Source organism: Schistocerca cancellata, chromosome 2 (assembly GCF_023864275.1).
Source record: "Schistocerca cancellata isolate TAMUIC-IGC-003103 chromosome 2, iqSchCanc2.1, whole genome shotgun sequence".
In the NCBI taxonomy this organism is placed as follows: Eukaryota; Metazoa; Arthropoda; class Insecta; order Orthoptera; family Acrididae; genus Schistocerca; species Schistocerca cancellata.
This window is the reverse complement of record NC_064627.1, coordinates 841,251,293-841,276,047: the sequence shown is the minus strand read 5'-3', so window position 1 is coordinate 841,276,047 and position 24,755 is coordinate 841,251,293. Positions and strand designations below refer to the sequence as shown.

At 40.6% G+C, this 24,755-nt stretch overlaps 1 protein-coding gene across 4 annotated transcripts in view; it reads left to right on the top strand.

Moving 5' to 3' along the window:
* The window catches only part of LOC126162757 (sodium-independent sulfate anion transporter-like), a 220,202-nt gene that overhangs the window by 175,944 nt on the left and 19,503 nt on the right, over positions 1-24,755 (top strand). For all 4 annotated transcript variants that reach the window (XM_049919443.1, XM_049919444.1, XM_049919442.1 and 1 more), the window contains 2 exons: positions 18,986-19,160; positions 24,514-24,678. In XM_049919443.1, coding sequence (XP_049775400.1) covers positions 18,986-19,160; positions 24,514-24,678 — 340 coding nt within the window. The remainder of the gene's footprint in view (positions 1-18,985; positions 19,161-24,513; positions 24,679-24,755) is intronic.

Genomic DNA, 24,755 nt, shown 5'->3' with positions numbered 1-24,755 from the left:
GCGCTTCAGTCCGGAATCGCGCTGCTGCTACAGTCGCAGGTTCGAATCCTGCCTCGGGCTTGGATGCGTGTGTTATCCTCAGGTTAGTTAGGTTTAAGTAGTTCTAAGTCTAGGGAACTGATGACCTCAGATGTAAAGTCCCATAGTGCTCAGAGCCATTTGAACCATTTGGTCGGACGAGTCTCGTTTCAAATTGTATCGAGCGGATGGAGACAACCTCATGAATCCATGGACCTTGGATGTTAGCAGGGAACTGTGCAAGCTGGTGGAGACTCTGTAGTGGTGTGGGGTGTGTGCAGTTGCAGTGATATGGGATCCCTGATACGTCTATGTACTACTCTGATAGGTGACACGTACGTAAGCATCCTGTCTGATCACCTGCATCCTCTCACGTCCATTGTGCATTCCGACGGACTTCGACAGTTCCATCGGGGCAATGCGACATCCCACACGTCCAGAATTGCTACAGCGTGACTCCAGGTACACTCCTCTCCGTTTAAACACTTCCGCTGGCCACAAAACTCCCCAGACATGAACATTATTGAGCATATCTGGGACGCTTTGCAGCTTGCTGTTCAGAAGGGATCTCCATCCCTCGTACTCTTATGGATGTATGGACAGTGCTGCAGGATTCGTGGTGCCAGTTCCCTCCAGCACTACTTCAGACATTAGGCGAGTCCATACCACGTCGTGTTACGGCACTTCTGCGTGTTCGCGGAGACCCTACACGATATTAGAGAGACGTACCAGTTTCTTTGGCTCTTCGGGGTACATCATTGTAATTAAATGAAGTTCGAAGCTATATTGTTTCTTTGCTTGTCTCTTTTTTACGTTTTAACTGCCCGTATCACTTCAGGTTATTTGGATCAGTTAGCTAACCCGTGCTGTCCAAGTCAAATGCGCCGGTAAAGCTGGTGTCTCATATTACCGCTCAATCAATGTGCGCATAACGCACAGCATAAAACTCATTGCTATTATCGCACAGTAGGCTCGCGATAATACGACAGTTACGGGACTGAGGAAGTGTCGGATTATCAAAAATGTCGCATTACCAAAGGCAGACTTTTAAAATTGAATCTAGACTTCTAAGGCTAGAAAATTTGTTTTGTATAAATATTGAGTACGTACTGTACATACATGCCTATGTACCATTGAGTTTATCAAAAAAATACATATGTACATATAAGACAAATTTATATATGTATTGCAAATTCATACCTGCAATGTACATACACATATACAAATGTATACAAATAGCGTATTTACCGCACAGAAAATCTGTAATACGTTTTTTGTTTTTTCTTTCTAAAGTATCAGTCATGACTTTTTCTGGAATGTCTTTTAATATAAAAATGTCCCCACTCTTCACACCAATGTACCAGTGTTGGGAGCCGCTATAACCTCATCGCAAGTGGTAGTGTGTTCCACTTCCGTGGCCGTCTCGTCTGCAACATAAGCAGTAACTTCCTGGATTATCTCTACTTCTGTCAGTTCAGAACCAAGATTATCGTCCAACACCCATCTTCTCAATTCTTCTGCACTTTTTTGCGGAATGGTCATTTCATCACAAAGTGTAAGTGCACCCTTTGGTAACTTCGTTATTATCTTCAGATTCGTTATTTCTGTAGTCTTTCTGTGGAAAGAGTGGGTTTTCTGGCCAAATATTTTCCCAAGATTTTATCGGAGGAGCGAGAGGCTTGAGCTGACGCCACGCAAAGGCTGCATTGACACTGACATCCTTGATGTTAAATGTTTCCAAGATTTATGTGATATCTGCGTCAGGTTGGCTGACGATATCAGTCAGTAGCCGCTTTCTGTGATGTGCTTTCAACGTTTCGATAACATTTTGATGCATCTGCTGAATTAGTGCAGCCGTATTTTTTGGCAAATACAAAGCCTCTACGTAACCATCAGTCGTCTTAACCCTCAATTCTTCCTTGTCCGGTGCCCTGGAGCATTGTCTGACAACCAAAAGGCCTTAAATGGCAGATTTTTTTCTCTTTACGTTGAGTGTTTTAAATGCCCGTGGGGACTGGGATTTGCCCCAGCTAAGAGTTTTAACATGAGCCTTCCAGCAGGATTTGCACACACCGTCACCGCGGTACGCTCTTTTTGAGGTTTCCTTCGTGAAACTTCTTTTTCTTCCTCCACTATGAAAGTTCAAGCCTGTTTCGTCGACATTATACAGTTGTTCGGCCGTAAGGCCTAGTTCGTCGATTTTGGCGTTTAAATTTTGAATGAACTGAGAAACTTCAGTCTCGTCAGCTGACAGTTTTTCTCCGCTCATCTGCGAGAAGCGAGTGATATGCCGCTTCTTAAAGTATTCAAACTAACAATTTGCTTGCAGAAAATCATCTTTGTTGGTCATTTCACTATAAAAAAACTGGGCTTTCTGTTTTAAAATATCTTACGAAATAGTGACGTGCTTGCCTTTGTGTTTTTTAAACCAACCTCAACTGTAGGGTATTCGCACATGCCGAAGAGTTTTTGTCTTAGACTCACCTTCGACGGCTTTTATAAATTATTCTGTTATACCCCTATTTTTTTACTATGTCGTAGGTCGGTAGTTCACCCGATATCAAAAGTATTAGAAATGGAAGTTGAGAGATTCACCACGGTTATATGTTTTAATAATTTACCATTAATCAGTAAGAGCTACAGTATTATGCTTACATTTATCGTTTCCACTTGTGCTCGCCATCAAACAACACTTTTCAGTACAAAAATTAAAACAGAGCAGTTAATCCATGTAGCAGAATTCAGATTCACTAATAACATGAAAGGAGCACTCTCAAAAACACATTAATTATACTGGTATGAGACACGGGGCAGACATGAGGCGGCACCTGTCGCGACGAGTGTGTGCCTCTGTGTCTGGAGCGTGCGCAATGCCGACTGTCAGATATCGGATTATCGTGAGTCTGCTGTACTTGACTGTACGGGGTGTCCCCTACGAAGGAGACCCCACAAACATGTGTAGCAATTTCGATGAAACTGTGTAATTTGAGATGTTTGATTTGGTAACACTGCACTCTGCAACACCGTTTGAAGCAACAGTGCGTTTCCGCACATTGCTGTGGTTGGAGCTTGGTGTTCAGTGTTTAGTGACAATGTATCGCTATTCTGTGAAGAGCATATTTTGAACCGTCGGAACACACATTTGTGGAGTAATGAAAATCCACAAATGGTCGAGCAACCCGTGTATTCACAAAAGACGTGCAATATCACAGCATTGCGTTATCGGACAAGTTTTTTCGATTCTACTGTGACAAGTGCAGTTTCCATCAAAATGATTCGAGAATTTGTGAACCATTTAGACCGTGAAGAACTTGCCCTCGTCTGGTACCAGTGGGATGGCACCGCGTGCCACACATCTCGAGTGACCATGGTTCAGGTCGAATCATTTTTTTCCCTGGCAGAGTGATTTCAAAAGGACTGTGGTCTCCCAAGATCACTTTATTTAACACCAACTGACTTTTTCCTCTCGATGTCCTAAAAGGCAAGGTCTACAGGAACAAATCACACAACTTGGAAGATTTATTACAGAACATTATCCGTGAAATCCAGGCAGTGACACCTGATGTTCTGGTAGTAACATTTGGGAATCTGCAGTGTTGTGTTCAACTGTGTTTACAAGTCGAGGGCAGTCACTTCCAGCACCTTTTGTGATTCACCTTTATTTCCCCATGAAGAATGTACAGTATGACACGTTCATTTGACTTCATTTCCTGATTTTTATGCAAAACCTTTAAGTGTAATTTAAGCAAATGTTTGTTTGTGGGGCTATTTTTGAAAGGGACTTCCTGTACTATAGACAGCTTGGCTTCTGTTCCATGTGAACCAAAGCCCAATGAGATCCTAGCAAATGCAGAAGAATACATGGTGTGATGCATCAGGTCTATTCTTATGATGAACGGCTACTGCTGTTGACATTGTTCAGCAGTCTGTTCGTGATGTCTCTGGGGAGGGCACTGACATTCTTGTGATTCTGAGTGCTTCAGCCCCATTACCCCTCAACATTTTTATATTGAAGATAGGCAGATTCGTTACTCTTGAGATAAAACTGGAATTGCATGAGAGATCGTTTGGGTACTCAGTATCAAGGGCAGGCATAACGGCCATCAGACTCACTTCTGTATGTAAACAAACCTCAGTTCAGTAGTGTATAAGTTCCTCAGTCAAACTGTCATCATCAGAGGAGACTTCAACCAGTCAACAACTAGTACCAAAAATTACAGTTTTGTAAGTCGTGGGTGTGACAAGACATCCCCGTTAAACATCGCAAGATGCCTTCTTGGAGAACTATATAGAACAGGTAGTTTGGAAGCCCATTCGTGATTGAAATATATTGTTTCTAATTGCAACAGATACACCTGACTTCTTTCAGAATGTTGACACTGAAAGTGGTTATCAGTTATCATCAGACAGATTTAGTAACAATGATTACCAAAGTACAAAGGGCAAATAAAACAGTTAGAAGAGTTTATCTGTTCATCAGATTATATAGGAAGGCAGTATCGTCGTACCTCAACAAAGAATTTGAAACATGTAGCTTTGGAGAGGAGCATCTAGAATACCTTTGTGTCAAGTTTAAAAGAATAGTTGACCATGTATTTGATAAGTATGAGGGCTGTTCAGTAAAGAAGTTTTTGTTGTTGAGAACATACCTTCATTCATTGTCATAATTTTGATGGTCCTTCTCAAAGTACTCTCCAAGGAATTCGATGTACTTGTCCTAGTATTTCTGCCAGTCTTCAGATACATACTAGAAACCATTTTTTGAGATGTGCTTCAAAGTCGCCTGTGTAGCCTTCACTACTGCTTCTGATGATTGTTTATATCTTCCACAAAGGCGTTTCTTCATGCTAGGGAAGAGAAGAAAGTCACATGGGGCTAAATCCAGACTATAGGGAGATTGAGGGATGCACTTCACGTTGATTTTTGGAAGATATTCAGCAACAACATTGGCAATATGTGGCTGTGCATTATCATGGTGTAGCATCCAGTCTGCTTCACGGAAATGTGGTCTTTTGTGCCAGATATGGACTTGAAATGTTTTCAGGATATCCCTGTAGTATTATCCAGTTACTGATGTGTGTGCAGATACAACATGCTGATAAACCATTCCATGAATATCAAAGAATGAGATGATCATAACTTCCCCAGCAGAAGCAACCACTTTTGCTTTTTTGGGGTTGGTGATGAAGATCCCACACTGAGCTTTGCTGTTTGCTCTCAGGATGAAAATGATGTAGCCAAGTTTCATCAGCGGTGATTGCATTTGAAAGAAACTACAGATCTTCCTCTAACATCAACTTTAACTGCATGCAGCGCTGCACGCGAATGTCCTTTTGTTTGGAAATCAACAGCCTTGTAACCCATCGCACGCAAACACGTGTCATGTGTAGTTTTTCTGTCACAAATGTGTGGGTGGCACCCAGTGAAATGTTCAGTATTTCAAAAAGTGATCTTAAGGTAATTTGTTGATCCTCTCTCACAATGGCAGCAGTCTTCCGTAAGAGCAGTAACTGGAGCACCGGGTCCACTTTCCTTTGAAATTGATAGTCTCCTCTCTTTAAACATTTTAAATCAGCTTCAAACTGTGCTGTAGGGAAGAACAGATTCTCCATAGACCTCCTGTAACGTTGTGTAGGCCTCAGAAAGCAGAATTTCAAAGCAGCATGTTGTTCCTTGCATCTTACCTCCATTGCAGCGGTAGGCTATACTGAATATGTTCGAACTTGCCTGCCTCTCACAGGCGGGAACCAGGAGTCCCAACAATGAAACTACTATGGCATGTTTGTTGTACATTAAGCTAGCAGAATATCATAGGATTAAATTTTAGCTTCAGAAATTATGACCATAAAAAAATTATGATCATTCTTTATTGAACAGCCCTCATATGAACCTGGTGGAACAGTTCATGATGGGAAAGATACTCCACAGTATACACTGTAAAGAAACTTCTAAGGAAACAGAAACTACTGCATAGAAGGTATAAAACATGTAGGGCTTAGGATAGAGTGATGCTGAATGCAGCAGGTTTGACTGTGGAGAGGGTAATACATGAAATGGTCATTTATAAAGGCACCGAAGTTAGTCTACAGAACTCGTGGATAACACAGGAACTGACATTGAGGGAAGCAAAGGAAAATCCTCAGTCTGTTTTCAAATGTTACTTTACAAGGGAAAGGCCAGGGGGATTGCCGTAATTTGATTCTCACACCCCGGTAAAGATGAGTAAGGGATGTTTTCATACCAGTGGTGTTGAGAAACAGCTGATATCTGAACTGGAAGGAGGGTCGTTCCATATCAAATCACCCAATAAAAAATCAATTTTACACCCACCTCCCTAGATTTTCATGAAATTTGTCTCAAATGGTTCTAATACCATCCTGACAACAACTGCAAATTTTTTTTGCTGTATCTCTTTTAGTGTTTTTATAAATTTTTAAAGTTTTTATGTTTTGCGTTTTCCGAACCTTCGGAAATGGTAAATTTAATTTGTATTCAAAACTTTAAAATTGCTTATCTTAAAAACTCTTTTAGATAACATCATGAATTTTTGCAGCAAGTTTGTTTATTATACATATTTGAAGATAAAAATGATACTATTAAAATATATTAATATTTTCCATGAAAAAAAATATATGTACTTTTTTCTTTTTTTTTAAACGGATGTTTTGTTTTATAAGAATTGCAATATCTAGAGTCTCAGACCTGATAGAATGCTCAAATTTGTTTTAATTTACTCTTAAACATATAGGCTACTTGATAAAACAAAAATAATGATGGCTTTTTAACATGTTTACTAATTATAGTAGATTACATTAGAATTATGTACAAAGATAGTGTTCTTACGACACTTATGTATAACCCAACTGATTGCTTGAAACATTGAATTTTTTGAGTAATTTTGTCTTTTTAATAAACATTAATGCTGATTCAAACTATTTTTCCACTTCATCCAAGAGCTTTCAGTTCTTTTGATACAGTCTTTTTTGAAGTAATTCTTCCAGTGCCGCGTGATTGAGGTGCGTCTACTACACAGACTATGTGCTCCAAAGGCACTATACAAGAATCTTCTCTTTCAGGCCAATAAAATGATGCAGCTGGTCCTGAAGGATGGAGAAATAGAATTTCTGCAGCTTCTTCATCATTGAATGTTGTTTTTACCAGTCCAAAGTACCAGTTACCATCATAATTTGCAGCCACATAGCTCTTTATGGATGGTTCAACACGAACCCAATCAGAAAAAGAATGGAAAGAAAAGACTAAGGAGGGTTTTACACTATCTATAGTCCTTCTAATTTCAAGGTTGTTTGTTGGAAGTGGTTTGAAGTTATGAAAACTTCTTGTCCCAGGAATGGTTCGGGTTGCTGAAAAACAGTTTTTCTAGTTTTAACTGTAGCAAATCAGCTTCTTTTTTGTCAATAGAGTGAAAATGAATGTTTTCAATATTTTTTTTTTTCACAAAACTTGTACACATCAATTGCTGTCATTATTTGTTCTTCGTCCAAAAGCTGTAGACTGGCTTTCCTTAAAATTCTTTTAATAGTTCCTCCTAGGCCATCACAAATTGACTTCCCATGACTTGTTGCAAAAGAAGAGTGTTGGGCCTTCAAATTAAAGTCTCTCAAGTGTTCAGTCAAATTTTTAAAACTGTTTCTATTTTTGTACTGCCCAGCACAACCATCTGTAAAGTAGTGAACTCAGTCAGTGTCAGTATGATGTAATGACAGCCACTTTGCAATTTCTTTTTGTACAAAGTTAACAAAACCAGTGTCATGTTCTTGGTCATCACTAGTAAAACAGTGGTTGGAAACAAAAACATTGTTTTCCTCATTTCTTAGAAAAACTCCAACTGGATGTAGGGTACAACCACCTCTATTCCAGTGGTAACTTTGGATCTCATTTTGTATAACAAAGGAATAATTTTCACTGAAATCCATCACAGTAATTGCTGTTTTGGGTGGTGGGTCTTCTTTCAATCTTTTAAAGGTTGCTGATTGGATTTTGGTATAAACGAGTGTGGGGTGAGCTTTTCCAATGACCTAACCAATAAAGAAATGTAGTCTTCAACACTGATAGACTGTTTGATCATTTCTGCCCTGTCTGTGTTAATCCACTGACTGATTACAATTTCTTCTTCTAAATCATAATCTTCACTTAGTTTTTCAGTTAAGTACTCAGTTAGTGCAGTATTTGCAGGACAGCTGTCGCAATGATGTAGCATGCGGTTTTGGTTTTCCATGTTGCACACAAGCATCTTAATTAGGTCTTTATAAGATTCTTCAATTTTCACAGCATCCAGTAATAGTTTAACATTCTGGTGGATACTGCATACACATACAGTGTGTGTGGCTGCAGCAGCAGCAGCAAGGATACACCATTTAGGCCTCAAGAAACAAAATTTTGAAAATCGTACTTCTACCTCGGGATTCTCCCATTTGAAAGAATATTAGAGTTCTCTCAAGTTACACAAAATGAGTCTTTTTTTTGCATGTACACATTTTTTTGAACATTTACTTTGTCTTTTGTTCCAGGTAACACTCTGGAACTTTCATCCTTTTCATAAAAAATCTGTTACAAGTCTTACTGTAATTTCAGAATGAGTTTTCCCTTTTTTTGGACCAGGAGTTTCCAAAATGCCCTTTTCAGATTTTAGCTTTCTAGCTTGTTGCACCATGTACTCACTTACATTAAATTCTTTCATCACTTTATTTCGACTCCAAGAATCTGGAGCCAAGGTCAGAATCTGGATTTTTCTAGACCTCCCAACAGATGAAATCTTCTCTTTCATAAGAGAAATCATTACATCAAAATCCTTTGCTTTCTCAACCACATTTGTATCTTCTTCATCATCATCAGAACTTGATACATCATATTTTAATGCTTTTGAAACTGCCTTTCTTGCAGTCTTTTCAATACTGCTAACCTTCCATTTAAAATAAGGCCCTTTACTTTGTTCTGACAAGCCATGAAGCTTTATCGGTGTTAAACCTAAATTATCAAGAGCAATGTTTGTTTGTATGAGGGATTCATTTCTGGATTCCAATGATTCTAATTCATACCGAGCGAGGTGGCGCAGTGGTTAGCACACTGGACTCGCATTCGGGAGGACGACTGTTCAATCCCGCGTCCCGCCATCCCGATTTAGGTTTTCCGTGATTTCCCTAGACCACTCCAAGCAAATGCCAGGATGGTTCCTTTGAAAGGGTATGGCCAACTTCCTTCCCCATCCTTCCCTAATCCGAGCTTGTGCTCCGTCTCTAATGACCTTGTTGTCGACGGGACATTAAACACTAATGTCCTCCTCCTCCGATTCTAATTCAACCATGACTTCATCATCTGTTCCACTTTCATTGACTTCAACTCTTAATTTTTCCTCACAAAAGTTACGACATGTTGAGCAAAGCTTTTGTCCAGGTTTTATGCTAATATTTTTTGTCAGCAATTGTTTAGAAAGATCCAAGCCTACACTTCTCAACGATTTTTTGATGGGCTTTTTGTGTTTTTTTAGTGGGTCTACACGTGTTGTTTGATACTTTTCAAAAACATTTAAAAAGTAGTAGCTGTGGTGTGAACATATATTCTTAAATTCACACAGATTAATTCCAGATCGTAAGTGGATCAAATCTTTTTCTTCCTCACTCAATTCAGATACCAGTTGTAACTTTTTTGAAGGTGTGTAAGTTGTTTGGAAACAGTCAGATTTTTTAAATAACCCTACGCTACAGGTTTGAATATCTGACATACTAATTTCACTTCTGGTCTGATTACTGTTCTGGTTACTTTTATAGGATATTGGAAAAGAGTCTCTGTAAACTAAGTAACAGTACTTACTGAAAGTTCGAATAAACTTAATAAAATACTATCCAAGCACTATTTATCACTGTAATAATTTTTTACTTCAAAACACAAAGTGACAAAACAAAATCCAAGCATACATTGTTACTCCAAGAAGACAAAAACTTATTTTTGGTGTCTAAGTCACTTGGTACTTTTTATTTTTAAAATATAATTAATATTAGTTTAAACATTAGATAACTATTAAACAGGTTAAAAAGCCAACATAATTTTTCTTTTATCTAATAGCCTATACAATTAAGAGTATTTTAAAACAAATTTGAGCTTTCTATCAGGTCTGAGACTCTAGATATTGTAGTTTTTGTAAAACTAAACATCCGTTAGCTAAAAAAAAAAATAAAAAAATAAAAGACTTCTAAATTTTTTTTTATTTAGAAGATTTTATTATATCTTTATGGTAATTTTTTAACATTTAGATATAATACACAAACTTATTCCAAAATGTCATACTGATATCTTGAGTATTCTTTAATACACAAATTTTTTTAGTTGTGAGGACACGTTTGAGTTACGATTTCCGACTCCTGAAACAACGCCAAATCTAAAAACTTTAAAAATTTATAAAAAAACTATAAGAGATAGAGCAAAAAAATTTTACAAGTGCTTTCAGGATGATAAAAGAAGTAATTGTACCAAGTTTCATCAAAATCTGACATGGTTGGTGTCAAGGCCTGGGTGACTTGACATGGAATGACCCAGGAACCTAGGGCCGGGACTACAAAGGTACTGAGCAAAAATAAAATATTGTCTCAAAGAAAATTATTTATTAATTTATCACAGAGTCCACTTTCTAATTTACAAAAGCAGGCAACACTTGTTTGTACCAAAAGATTCTCAAACCACAGTTTCTGTAATACACATCAGCAGATAGCATACACTGGAAATAATGTATGCATCTGTGACACAGAATAGACTGTAGCACCAATAAATAACAAAACACAGGTGGAAGAGTTAATAGTATAAATTTACACACAAAGCCATGAAGCAGTCCATATACGAAGGTAATCCCAAAAGTAAGGTCTCCTATTTTTTTATAAGTACATAGACCTGTCTATTTCTACAATCGTTTACATCTGTTTACAGCTTGAACATTTAGCTATTTTTTTTTTGATATAATCACTATTTCTGTCGATGCATTTTTGTAGACGCTGTGGCAGTTTTTGTATGCCCATGTCATACCAGCTGGCCGCCATGCTGTTCAGAAAGTTATGAACCTCTTCTTTCACCTCGTTGTTGGAGCTGAATCTCTTTCCTGCCAAGTGTTATTTTAACTTAGGGAACAGGTGATAGTCACTGGGCACCAAGTCAAGACTATAAGGTGGGTGGGTGATTGTGTTCCACTGAAACTGTTGCAGGAGAGCAGAGCAACGGTTTGCCGAGTGATGTGTGGGTGAGCGTTGTCATGGAGAATGTGTACGCCTTTGCTCAACATTCCTCTTCTCCAGTTCTGAATTGCCCGTTTGAGTTTTTTCAGAGTCTCACAGTACCTGTTGGCATTAATTATGGTCCCAGTGGACATAAAGTCGACCAACAATACCCCTTTCTGAGACCCCCTCCCCCCCCCCCCCCCAAAAAAAAAGTTGTCTTGAATTTACCAGCAGATTGTGCTTGTTTGAATTTCCGCGGCTTTGGCAAAGAAGAATACCACCACTGGCATGATTGTTGTTGGTCTCAGGTGTAAAGAGGTATGCCCTGGTTTTGTCACCCGTGACAGTTGAGTCCAGAAAGTTGTCATGCTCGGCTACAAGGCGGTGAAGAAATGCACGGGAAGCATCAACTCATTGCCACATGTGGTCCTCAGTCAGCATGCGCGGCACCCATCTTGCGCACACCTTCCGGTAGTTCAATGTTTCTGTTAAAATTCTGTGAGCGGTGCTTTGGGAAACCTCAGGAACCAACATGCAGACATCATCCAGGGTAATGCGCCTATCTTCACACATGCTTTGCTCAACCTTCAACACTGTCTTCTCAGAAATTGACTGTCTCCCGCTCCTTGGTTCATCATGAATTTCGGACTGACCAACCTGCAAAGTCTCTGCACCACTTACAAACATTTTTGACATCCATGCATGACTCACCATACACTTTTGTCAATTGGCGATGGATTTCAATCGGTGCAGTGCCCTTTGCGTTCAAAAACCGAATAACTGCACGCAATTCGCACTTGGTAGTAACATCCAACGGGAGCTCCATTCTCAGTGGCTGCCAAGCCAAAACTGAGCGCCTCAGTGCAGCGTGCAAATGTTTACACACAGTACGTGAAGCACTCTTCGTAACAGTGTGACCAACTGCCACACAAACAGAGTTTTGTACTTATAAAAAAAATAGGAGACCTTACTTTTGGGATTACCCACATATACAGTAGAAAATTTAAAGAAATTATTCATTTCTTTTAAAAACAATTTCTGTAATTTGCCCAAAACTTGAAATAATATACACATGTGTGAAACAGACAGGACAGACTGTAACATCAATAATTAACTAGACCCGTAGGTAGAATTACTAGTAACACAAGAAACGTACCAGCACAGCTGTAAGTCTTACAGGTAATAGGAGTTAAATAATTATTCCAACAAGTTTTAGACAGTGCCATCTAAAGGTATCAGCTAAACATAGCCAGTAGAATGATCAGAATCAGTTTAGTCTCAAATGACAAACACCACTCAGAAGTGACTGCACATTGGGGAGCATTGTCTCATGAATCATGATTAACAGTTAATGCCCAAAAGAAATAGTGCTTATTGTCATTCCTGTATCGGAACAAAGTGAATGGTGGAGAATGTAAATCACCACAGCCACCAACCAGTCAAGTCAGCATGAATATGCCAGAAGTCTAACTCCAGAATATGATGTCACCACACAAGCAGGACAAAGCTGCAACTCCCAAGCAGGTGATGAACAACCACCATGGCTCTCACGTATGAGGGCCGTTCAGAAAGTAACCTCCAGTTGATTTAAAAAAATACACCAAGTTAAATAAAAATATTTTAATATATACATCTTACAACTACATCTTTGCACTATTTTTCTACATAGTCTCCATAGCGATTGACGCACTTATCGTATCTCTTCAGAAGCTTTGAAATTCCTTCTGCATAAAATTCACCCGCTTGTGCCTGGAGCCAGCCTGTGACCGCATCTTTGAGCTCTTCGTCGTCATCAAACTGCTGTGACCCGAGCCATTTCTTCAAATGCATGAAGAGGTGATAATCACTTGGCGCCAGGTCTGGGCTGTAAGGTGGATGGTTGATAACGTCCCACTTGAAGGACTCAAGAAGGGCCGTTGTTCTGCGAGCAGAGTGAGGACGGGCGTTATCGTGCAAAAAAACGATACCGGAAGTCAGCATACCACGGCGTTTGTTCTGTATAGCCCGTCGTAACTTTTTTATTGTTTCACAGTACACGTTTTGATTAATGGTCTTACCACGTTCCATGAATTCAACCAACAACACCCCTTTGGTATCCCAAAACACCGTTGCCATCAGTTTTCTGGCAGAAAAATCTTGCGAGGCTTTTCTTGGTTTGGTAGGCGAATTTGAATGTGCCCACATCTTTGATTGTTCTTTTGTCTCAGCGTTCACGTACTTAATCCAGGTTTCGTCACCGGTCACGATTCTGTTTAACAATGGTTCTCCTTCGTCCTCATAACGTGACAGAAAGTCTAATGCAGAGGCCATTCTTTGAGTTTTGTGGTGGTCGGTAAGAATTTTGGGCACCCATCGTGCACAGAACTTACGGTAACCCAATCTTGCTGTCACTATCTCATACAAGAGAGTCTTAGAAATCTGTGGAAAACCAGTAGACAACTCCGACATTGAGAAACGTCGATTTTCACGAACTTTTGCATCAACTGTCTGAACGAGTTCGTCAGTCACCAATGATGGTCTACCACTCCTCTCTTCATCATGAACGTTTTCTCATCCACTTTTAAATAAACGTACCCATTCACGGCCAACTCCTTCACTCATAACTCTTGGTCCGTACACGGCACAAAGCTCATGATGAATAGCTGCTGCAGAATATCCTTTGGCTGTAAAAAAACCTTATGACAGCACGCACTTCACATTTGGCGGGGTTTTCTATTGCAGCACACATTTCAAACTGCCACAAAAACTAAACTAGCGCAGGTACGACGTTCACTCGACCACGGCTTGATGCCGACTGACCTGTTGAGTGCGTGAACGCACAGATGGCGTCGCTACTCCCCCCACAACCCGCACTGTGACCGATCGGAGGTTACTTTCTGAACCGCCCTCGTATAAGCCCCAATGCCATGGGAGGCAAACCCCAGCAAATCACTTGTTAGCTGCACTCATGCTTAAACTTCTTGCCATGCAACCAAGGCACCACCACTTGAGATGGCAAGTAAATGATAGCTAAGCAACACTGAGCAAAGATTTTCTATATAAATAGGAATCAATATAATGTCATGCTTAGCTGAAATGAACAAAGCTGTAGGACCTGATGGAATTCCTACCAGATTCTTCACTGAATTTGTGGTTGAGTTAGCTCCCTGTTTTAACCATAATATACATTCCATCACCCTTGAAGTCTGCCCTTTGTACAGTTTTAAAATATATCTGAGCTCAAATGTGGTGACCACCTTACATGCCAGCAAGTGTGGGCTCCAAAAAAACTTGTACTTTCTCACATGACATCCTGAAAGCAGTACTTCATGATGTCTCAAAAGCATTTGTCTCAGTATCACATCTATATTTGTCGTCAAAAGTATGATCATATGGGATAGTAAATGAAATTAGTGACTGGATTTAGGATTTCTTGGTAGGGAAGACACATGTTATCTTGAATGGGTAGTCATTAAGAGAAGTAACATCAGGTGTGCCCCAGGAAAGTGTATTGGATTCTGTGCTGCTCATGTTTTATATTAATGAACTTGCTGGCAATGTTAATAGTAACCTCACATTGCTTAAAGATGATGCAATTATCTATAATAAAGTGCAGTCCAAAAAGAGTTGCATAAATATTGAGTCAGATCTTGATAATATTTCAAATTGGTGCAAAAATTGGAAACTTCCTTTAAATGTTACAAAATTTAAAATTGTGCATTTCACAAAATCAAACATTATTGCATCCTGTGACTAAAATATCAATAAGTCGTCATTAGAATTGGTTTGCTAATACAAATATCAGTGTGTAATGATCTGTAAAGAATTAAAACTGAATGATCACACAGGTTCACTTGTAGGTAAAGCAGACTTCCATTTGTTGGTAGCATACAAGGGAAATATTATCAATCTACAAAGGAGATTGCATAAAAAACACTTGTGCAAACCATTCTGGAATAATGTTTAAGTGTGTGGAACCGATATCAACTAAGACTAAATGGAGGAGAGCTTCACAAAGACGCTGAGGAAAGTGAACTGGCAAGTACTTGAAGATGGTGACAGATTATCTAGTGAAAATCTACTTACAAAGTTTCAAGAGCCAACTTTAAGTGATGAATCTGGGAACAAACCACAGACCCCTGTTTATTGTTCTGTAGAGATGGTGAAGACAGGATTAACCTAACTGCAGCACACACAATGGCGTTTAAGCAGTAATTCTTCCTGTGCTCCATATGTGAGTGGAATGGGATGAAGGCCTAAAAACTGGTACAGTGTGACCTACCCTATGCCACACACTTCACAGTGGTTTGCAGAATTTGATGCAGATGCACAATAGATGATAGTAAAAGTGAGACCCTGGTGACTACTACCTACCAAAAAAATAAAACACTGTGGAGTAATTGGTCATTTAACACAATTGTAGACAATTATCTGGTTGATGAACATATGCTGGGCTTCACAAGTATATCCTTTTCTAGCAGATGCTGCAATCTATTTTAGTATTGCACCTTGCTTGATTATCAAGTACATCTTGCTTTCTCCCTTCAAATGGTTCGAAGCACTATGGGACTCAACATCTTAGGTCATAAGTCCCCTAGAACTTAGAACTACTTAAACCTAACTAACCTAAGAACATCACACACACCCATGCCCGAGGCAGGATTCGAACCTGCGACCGTAGCAGTCCCGCGGTTCCGGACTGCAGCGCCAGAACCGCTAGACCACCGTGGCCGCTTTCTCCCTCATTAAATCTAATCATGTTGAACACTTGGAGGACTAAACTGAGTGGGTGATCCAACCAGTTAATATCATAATTGATGTCTGTACTGCAACCAATAATATTAAGCATGCCATGAGACTAATAGACATTTGAACACATACATACTAGAGTCATACTGTATCATGAGTCCTTGCTATGGGGGAAAAAGATGAAATATTCCTGGTATGGTACAGTGAAGGCATTCATACCAATGTGACTGGAATTTTTCATTTGCGTCATTGATAGATGTTGTGTAACAAGTTAAACTAATTTTCAACTTGATCTGCAAAATTGTTGTCTTTGTGTGTATTTGTAGATTGGTCATGTTGTTGTATGTGTGTAGTTGAAACATATCAACTGCAATACTATGCAACTGTAAATACCCTGTTTTGGATGACTAATTGCCAAAAGAAATTGTCTGACATTGTTGGTAAAGTGTTATAAGGAACCCGCTCATTATGTTTCAACATTTAAGAAAATAATTCACATGTAGGTTGTAAAAAAAAACTGCACACATAGATAAAACCAGAAGAATATGCTCAATATGAAACTGGTCAATCAGGAAACAATAGTGTATGAAATTCCTGACAACATTGGTGTGGTATAATATAAAAAGATGTACAGCACATTTTGTGCAAAAAAAGTAAGTGGGAAGTTTCTGAAAGAAGGATGCTGCATTTGTTGAATACTGACCCAAAGAAACACAAAAATTAATTTCTCAGCAGTGTTTATGCATTTTAAAAAGAATATACTTGTTTTTGTACATTAATTGGTTGCTGTAGTAAGAAATATTCACCACTTCATGGCTTGAGACACCTGGTGGCCATTCACCCAAAAGCTAATACAATTTTATCAGCTGTAATGACTAGGGTAGTTGTGGTCTAGACTGCAAAAATATGTTGCCTTACAGATTGCCTTACAAAGGATAAAACAGTAATTGGTAGATATTATGCCACTCTTCTGGGCCAGGTTGGTTGAAACATACATGAGATCCTTTGACTGTAAGAATAGAAGAAAATATTTCATCTAGAAAGTGAAATTACTTACAAAGATAGTTTTGCAGTGGGTAAACTGATTCAATTGAAATACCAATGTTTCAAAAATCCATTAGCCTCATGAGATTTTGATGCCCCCTAACCACAATGTATTTACACATAAAGTTAAAATTGGGGCTGAAAAAGTCGCCTTTAGCAGTTGCAGGTGGGTATTTTGTAGACTTTTATTGCATTTCATGAACAGAGGACACTCACTGAAAAAGTAACAGACAAATCTCAGTGATCAAAATTTTGCAGCTTTTGTTAAATAAAAGTGCTTTTAACCTAAAAAGTAATCTGTCAGGATGACACTTTTCCTCCTTTCCATTGAAAATCAGCTCTAAATATTTTGCCTAAGACAACAAAGTCATAATATTTTAGATATATTAGGCTTTTTGTCAGGAAATCAGAAGAGCAGTTCCAGAAAAAACTAACCTTTTCAGAAATGTTCATAAAACCATTACTGAATAAGTAGTATATGTACTTTGTAAGAGTATTTACTTCTATAAACCAAATTTAGTACACATACTATCTGCTATAAGAGAATCAGCACTGTAGGGTTTATAACCTCCTAACTCCAGTGGAGATATAGGCAAAAAAGAAAAAAAATAACAATCCCTAACATGTAGGCTTCCCAGCATGACAGGTGTGTCATGCAGGTAGTATTGGCATGCCTTGCAGGGTGGAGGAGAAGATGGATGGTGAGAGGGAGGTTGATGAGGTGGCCAGAGAAAAGGGAGAGGAGGAGTTGGACGGACAGAGGGGGCGGGGGAGAGGGGAGGAGGATGTGGAAAGATAGAGAAGAGAGGCAGGAAGAGATGGGCAGAGAGAGGGGAGGAGGAGAGGGACAGAGAGAGAAATTAGAGGAGGGGATGGACTGAGAGAATGGAGAGGGGATGTACAGAGGGATGAGGGGATGGACAAAGGGAAGAGGAAGGAGTGAAAGAGTAATTAGAGAGATGAGAGGTGGAGATGGGCAGAGTGAGGAGAAGGAGGAGGTGGGCAGAGTGAGAGGGATTAGGAGATGGAGAGAGTGAGGGTGGGGGAGATGGGTGCTATGTGACATACATTTAAGTGAGTGAAGCCACGGGGAAAAATACTAGTTTGTTTACGTATATCAGAAAAGAAGGAAACAAGATCTGCTGTGGGTGATTGTGTTTGTGTGTTCATGTGGCTGAGTGTCTGAAAATATATAATTAAACTGGAAAGTGAGTAGTATTTGGAATGGCAGTGATGTCTCTGTACTATTAGGCATGTCTCTATGCCACTAATGAATCAGTTTCAAGCAGATTTGTTGATTTTTTTCAGTAGAGTATTTTTTTTATTGTGTACACTTTTCACACAAATTTATGTTTAGCTCATGATACCTGCTGTGGTGAGCCATTTTAGTAAACTGATGAAGATGTTTATTTCTGTGCTATCTGTGGGTATATGGTATATACTGCATTCAGATGAAATGATATTCAAACTGTCAGAGATTTTTATGTTTAGCATTGACAGTTTATTCAACTGAGGAAAAGTAGTCATGAACATGTTTGCAGCTCATACTGATCATTTTCAAGTACCCCACCCCTATGCTCTTTTTTTGTTAATAGTTTAGTCTCTTTAGCATTTGGCACACATACTCATAAGCCATTTGTTACATTTTACTATATTTGATTTTTACTGCTTATTGGCAGTATAATTGAATGTCTTTTCAGTTAACAGAGCTTGATAATATTTGTAATAGATGCTGAAAGTGGCTTTTAATTTAGATTTTTGTTGTGTTTTAAGTATGGCATATTGGAATAAATGTAATTTTACTGTGTTCTGTCAGTGTTGATCTAGATACCTTTGTTTGTATAGCGACTGGGCTGGTATCATTGTGAAATATCCTTTACCTTTTTAATAAAATGTTGTTGCCAGTGTGCATCTAGTGCAATTAGTGTAAATTCCATCATGGGCTATTTTTCAATAATAATACTCTCTTGTTTTAGAAAATAAATGAATTTGACAAAAAGAGAGACCTGTCTGGTAGTGGTACAGCAAGAAAGGCATTTAGTAAGGCACTGTGGTTCCTATCACTTGGTCGCAATGCAATTGTTGCTGTGATTGGAACTGGCTTAGGCTATGCCCTTTTCAAAGATGGAGAAGCTCCTTTTAAGCTAACAGGTGGGTGTAAATTTGATTTCACACCTCTAACAGAAATTTTAGTTTTCATAATTTCAACAGCCTTTTCTAAAGACTTGCATTGTAGGTTTGGATAGTATCTCTCTCAAATTCAAGCTTTCGCAACAAACGGTTGCTTCATCAGGAAAGAGGGAAGGAGAGGGAAAGACGAAAGGATGTGGGTTTTAAGGAAGAAGGTAAGGAGTCATTCCAACACACACACACACACACACACACACACACACACACACACATATTTGTAAAGGCAAAGAGTTTGGGCAGAGATGTCAGTCGAGGTGGAAGTACAGAGGCAAAGATGTTGTTGAAAGACAAGTGAGGTATGAGTGGCGGCAAATTGAAATTAGTGGAGATTGAGGCCTGGCGGATAACAAGATGAGAGGATATACTGAAGGGCAAGTTCCCATCTCTGGAGTTCTGACAAGTTAGTGTTAGTGGGAAGTATCCAGATAACCCGGACGGTGTAACACAGTGCCAAGATGTGCTGGCTGTGCACCAAGGCATGTTTAGCCACAGGGTGATACTCATTACCAACAAACACTGTCTGCCTGTGTCCATTCATGCGAGTGGACAGTTTGTTGCTGGTCATTCCCACATAGAAAGCTTCACAGTGTAGGCAGGTCAGTTGGTAAATCACGTGGGTGCTTTCACACGTGGCTCTGCCTTTGATCGTGTACACCTTCTGGGTTACAGGACTGGAGTAGGTGGTGGTGGGAGGGTGCATGGGACAGGTTTTACACCGGGGGCAGTTACAAGGGTTGGAGCCAGAGGGTAGGGAAAGTGGTTTGGGGATTTCATAGGGATGAAGTAAGAGGTTACGAAGGTTAGGTGGACGGCGGAAAGACACTCTTGGTGGAGTGGGGAGGATTTCATGAAGGATGGATCTCATTTCAGGGCAGGATTTGAGGAAGTCGTATCCCTGCTGGAGAGCCACATTCAGAGTCTGATCCAGTCCCGGAAAGTATCCTGTCACAAGTGGGGCACTGTTGTTGTTCTTCTGTGGGAGGTTCTGGGTTTGAGGAGATGAGGAAGTGGTTCTGGTTATTTGCTTTTGTACCAGGTCGGGAGGGTAGTTGCAGGATGCAAAAGCTGTTTTCAGGTTGTTGGTGTAATGGTTCATGGATTCTGGACTGGAGCAGATTCGTTTGCCACGAAGACCTAGGCTGTAGGGAAGGGACCGTTTGATGTGGAATGGGTGGCAGCTGTCATAATGGAGGTACTGTTGGTTGTTGGTGGGTTTGATGTGGACGGATGTGTGAAGCTGGCCATTGGACAGGTGGAGGTCAACGTCAAGGAAAGTGGCATGGGATTTGGAGTAGGACCAGGTGAACCTGATGGAACCAAAGGCGTTGAGGTTGGAGAGGAAATTCTGGAGTTCTTCTTCACTATGAGTCCAGATCATGAAGATGTCATCAATAAATCTGTACCAAACTTTGGGTTGGCTAGCCTGGGTAACCAAGAAGGCTTCCTCTAAGCGAACCATGAATAGGTTGGCGAAGAGGGGCCATCCTGGTACCCATGGCTGTTCCCTTTAATTGTTGGTATGTCTGGCCTTGGAAAGTGAAGAAGTTGTGGGTCAGGATGAAGGTAATGAGGAAAGAGGTGTTACGTAGGGTGGCAGGTGATCAACGTGAAAGGAAGTGCTCCATTGCAGCGAGGCTTTGGACATATGGAATATCTGTGTATAAGGAAGTGGCATCAATGGTTACAAGGATGGTTTCCGGGGGTAACAGACTGGGTAAGGATTCCAGGTGTTCGAGAAAGTGGTTGGTGTCTTTGATGAAGGATGGGAGACTGCATGTAATGTGTTGAAGGTGTTGATCTACATAGGCAGAGATACGTTCTGTGGGGGCTTGGTAACCAGCTACAATGGGACGGCCGGGATGATTGGGTTTGTGAATTTTAGGAAGAAGGTAGAAGGTAGGGGTGCGGGGTGTTGGTGGGGTCAGGAGGTTGATGGAGTCAGGTGAAAAGTTTTGTAGGGGGCCTAAGGTTCTGAGGATTCCTTGAAGCTGTGCCTGGACATCAGGAATGGGATTACCTTGGCAAACTTTGTATGCGGTGTTGTCTGAAAGCTGACGCAGTCCCTCAGCCACATACTCTCGACGATCAAGTACCATGGTCGTGGAACCCTTGTCCGCTGGAAGAATGACGATGGATCGGTCAGCCCTCAGATCACGGGTAGCCTGGGCTTCAGCAGTGGTGATGCTTGGTAGTTCTGACTTCCAGCCTTGCCTCTCAATCCTTCTTAAAAAACCTTAATTCACTCCCAACACCACATACAAAGTTTGCCAAGGTAATCCCATTCCTGATGTCCAGGCACAGCTTCAAGGAATCCTCAGAACCTTAGGCCCCCTACAAAACCTTTCACCTGACTCCATCAACCTCCTGACCCCACCAACACCCCGCACCCCTACCTTCTACCTTCTTCCTAAAATTCACAAACCCAATCATCCCGGCCATCCAATTGCAGCTGGTTACCAAGCCCCCACAGAACGTATCTCTGCCTACGTAGATCAACACCTTCAACCCATTACATGCAGTCTCCCATCCTTCATCAAAGACACCAACCACTTTCTCAAACGCCTGGAATCCTTACCCAATCTGTTACCCCCGGAAACCATCCTTGTAACCATTGATGCCACTTCCTTATACACAGATATTCCATATGTCCAAAGCCTCGTTGCGATGGAGCACTTCCTTTCACGCTGATCACCTGCCACCCTACGTAACACCTCTTTCCTCATTACCTTCATCCTGACCCACAACTTCTTCACTTTCCAAGGCCAGACATACCAACAATTAAAGGGAACAGCCATGGGTACCAGGATGGCCCCCTCGTACGCCAACCTATTCATGGGTCCCTTAGAGGAAGCAGTCTTGATTACGCAGGCCTGCCAACCCAAAGTTTGGTACAGATTTATTGATGACATCTTCATGATCTGGACTCACAGTGAAGAACAACTCCAGAATTTCCTTTCCGACCTCAACTCCTTTGGTTCCATCAGGTTCACCTGGTCCTACTCCAAATCCCATGCCACTTTCCTTGACGTTGACCTCCACCTGTCCAATGGCCAGCTTCACACGTCTGTCCACATCAAACCCACCAACAACCAACAGTACCTCCATTATGACAGCTACCACCCATTCCACATCAAACGGTCCCTTCCCTACAGCCTAGATCTTCGTGGCAAACGAATCTGCTCCAGTCCAGAATCCATGAACCTTTACACTAACAACCTGAAAACAGCTTTCGCATCCCGCAACTACCCTCTCGACCTGGTACAAAAGCAAATAACCAGAACCACTTCCTCATCTCCTCAAACCCTGAACCTCCTACAGAAGAACAACAACAGTGCCCCACTTGTGACAGGATACTTTCCAGGACTGGATCAGACTCTGAATGTGGCTCTCCAGCAGGAATACGACTTCCTCAAATCCTGCCCTGAAATGAGATCCATCCTTCATGAAATCCTCCCCACTCCACCAAGAGTGTCTTTCCGCCGTCCACCTAACCTTCGTAATCTCTTAGTTCATCCCTATGAAATCCCCAAACCACCTTCCCTACCCTCTGGCTCCAACCCTTGTAACTGCTCCCGGTGTAAAACCTGTCCCATGCACCCTCCCACCACCACCTACTCCAGTCCTGTAACCCAGAAGGTGTACACGATCAAAGGCAGAGCCACGTGTGAAAGCACCCACATGATTTACCAACTGACCTGCCTACACTGTGAAGCTTTCTATGTGGGAATGACCAGCAACAAACTGTCCATTCACATGAATGGACACAGGCAGACAGTGTTTGTTGGTAATGAGTATCACCCTGTGGCTAAACATGCCTTGGTGCACGGCCAGCACATCTTGGCACTGTGTTTCACCGTCCGGGTTATCTGGATACTTCCCACTAACACCAACTTGTCAGAACTCCAGAGATGGGAACTTGCCCTTCAGTATATCCTCTCTTCTTGTTATCCTCCAGGCCTCAATCTCCGCTAATTTTAATTTGCCGCCACTCATACCTCACCTGTCTTTCAACAACATCTTTGCCTCTGTACTTCCACCTCGACTGACATCTCTGCCCAAACTCTTTGCCTTTACAAATGTCTGCTTGTGTCTGTGTATGTGCGGATGGGTATGTGTGTGTGTGTGTGTGTGTGTGTGTGTGTGTGTGTGTGTGTGTGCGAGCGTATACCTGTCCTTTTTTCCCCCTAAGGTAAGTCTTTCCGCTCCCGGGATTGGAATGACTCCTTACCCTCTCCCTTAAAACCCACATCCTTTCGTCTTTCCCTCTCCTTCCCTCTTTCCTGATGAAGCAACCGTTTGTTGCGAAAGCTTGAATTTTGTGTGTATGTTTGTGTGACTATCGACCTGCCAGCACTTTCGTTTGATAAGTCACAGCATCTTTGTATATATATATATATATATATATATATATATATATATATGGTTATAATAGAAGGAAACATTCCACGAAGGAAAAATATACCTAAAAACAAAGACGATGTGACTTACCAAATGAAAGTGCTGGCAGGTCGACAGACCCACAAACGAACACAAACATACACACAAAATTCAAGCTTTCGCAACAAACTGTTGCCTCATCAGGAAAGAGGGAAGGAGAGGGAAAGACGAAAGGATGTGGGTTTTAAGGGAGAGGGTAAGGAGTCATTCCAGTCCCGGGAGCGGAAAGACTTACCTTAAGGGGAAAAAAGGACGGGTATACACTCGCACACACACACATATCCATCCACACATATACAGACACAAGCAGACATATTTTGTGTGGATGGATATGTGTGTGTGTGTGCGCGAGTGTATACCCGTCCTTTTTTCCCCTTAAGGTAAGTCTTTCCGCTCCCGGGACTGGAATGACTCCTTACCCTCTCCCTTAAAACCCACATCCTTTCGTCTTTCCCTCTCCTTCCCTCTCCTTCCCTCTTTCCTGATGAGGCAACAGTTTGTTGCGAAAGCTTGAATTTTGTGTGTATGTTTGTGTTCGTTTGTGTGTCTGTCGACCTGCCAGCACTTTCATTTGGTAAGTCACATCGTCTTTGTTTTTAGGTATATATATATATATATATATATATATATATATATATATATATATATATATATACTTTCTAATTGCAAAACATTGTAATGTAAGCTAATAAGACCACATTTTCAATAATACTTTTTGAGATTGTGGACATCATATAAGATTTTTTCAGAAAAATGCCCAATTCAAAACTAATTATGAATGATCGACTTAATGATAAATCATACTCTGTTTTAGTTAAAAGTTGTAGTAGAACTAAACTGTATGAGACTCAATGTTGACAATTGTTTTATGTTACAGGTGACATTGGACAAGGCTTGCCCCCATTTGAGCTTCCACCTTTTTCAACAAACTTTAACAACAACACTTATGATTTCTCACAAATGACAGATGCACTTGGTCCAACAATTGCAACCCTTCCTGTTGTATCTATCTTGGAAACTGTTGCCATTGCTAAGGCATTCTGTAAGTACTTTATTTTATGTCAGTTTTTCCAGAGAAGACCCAGAGTCTTCTAAAGTTTTGCTGTTTCATGTAATTTT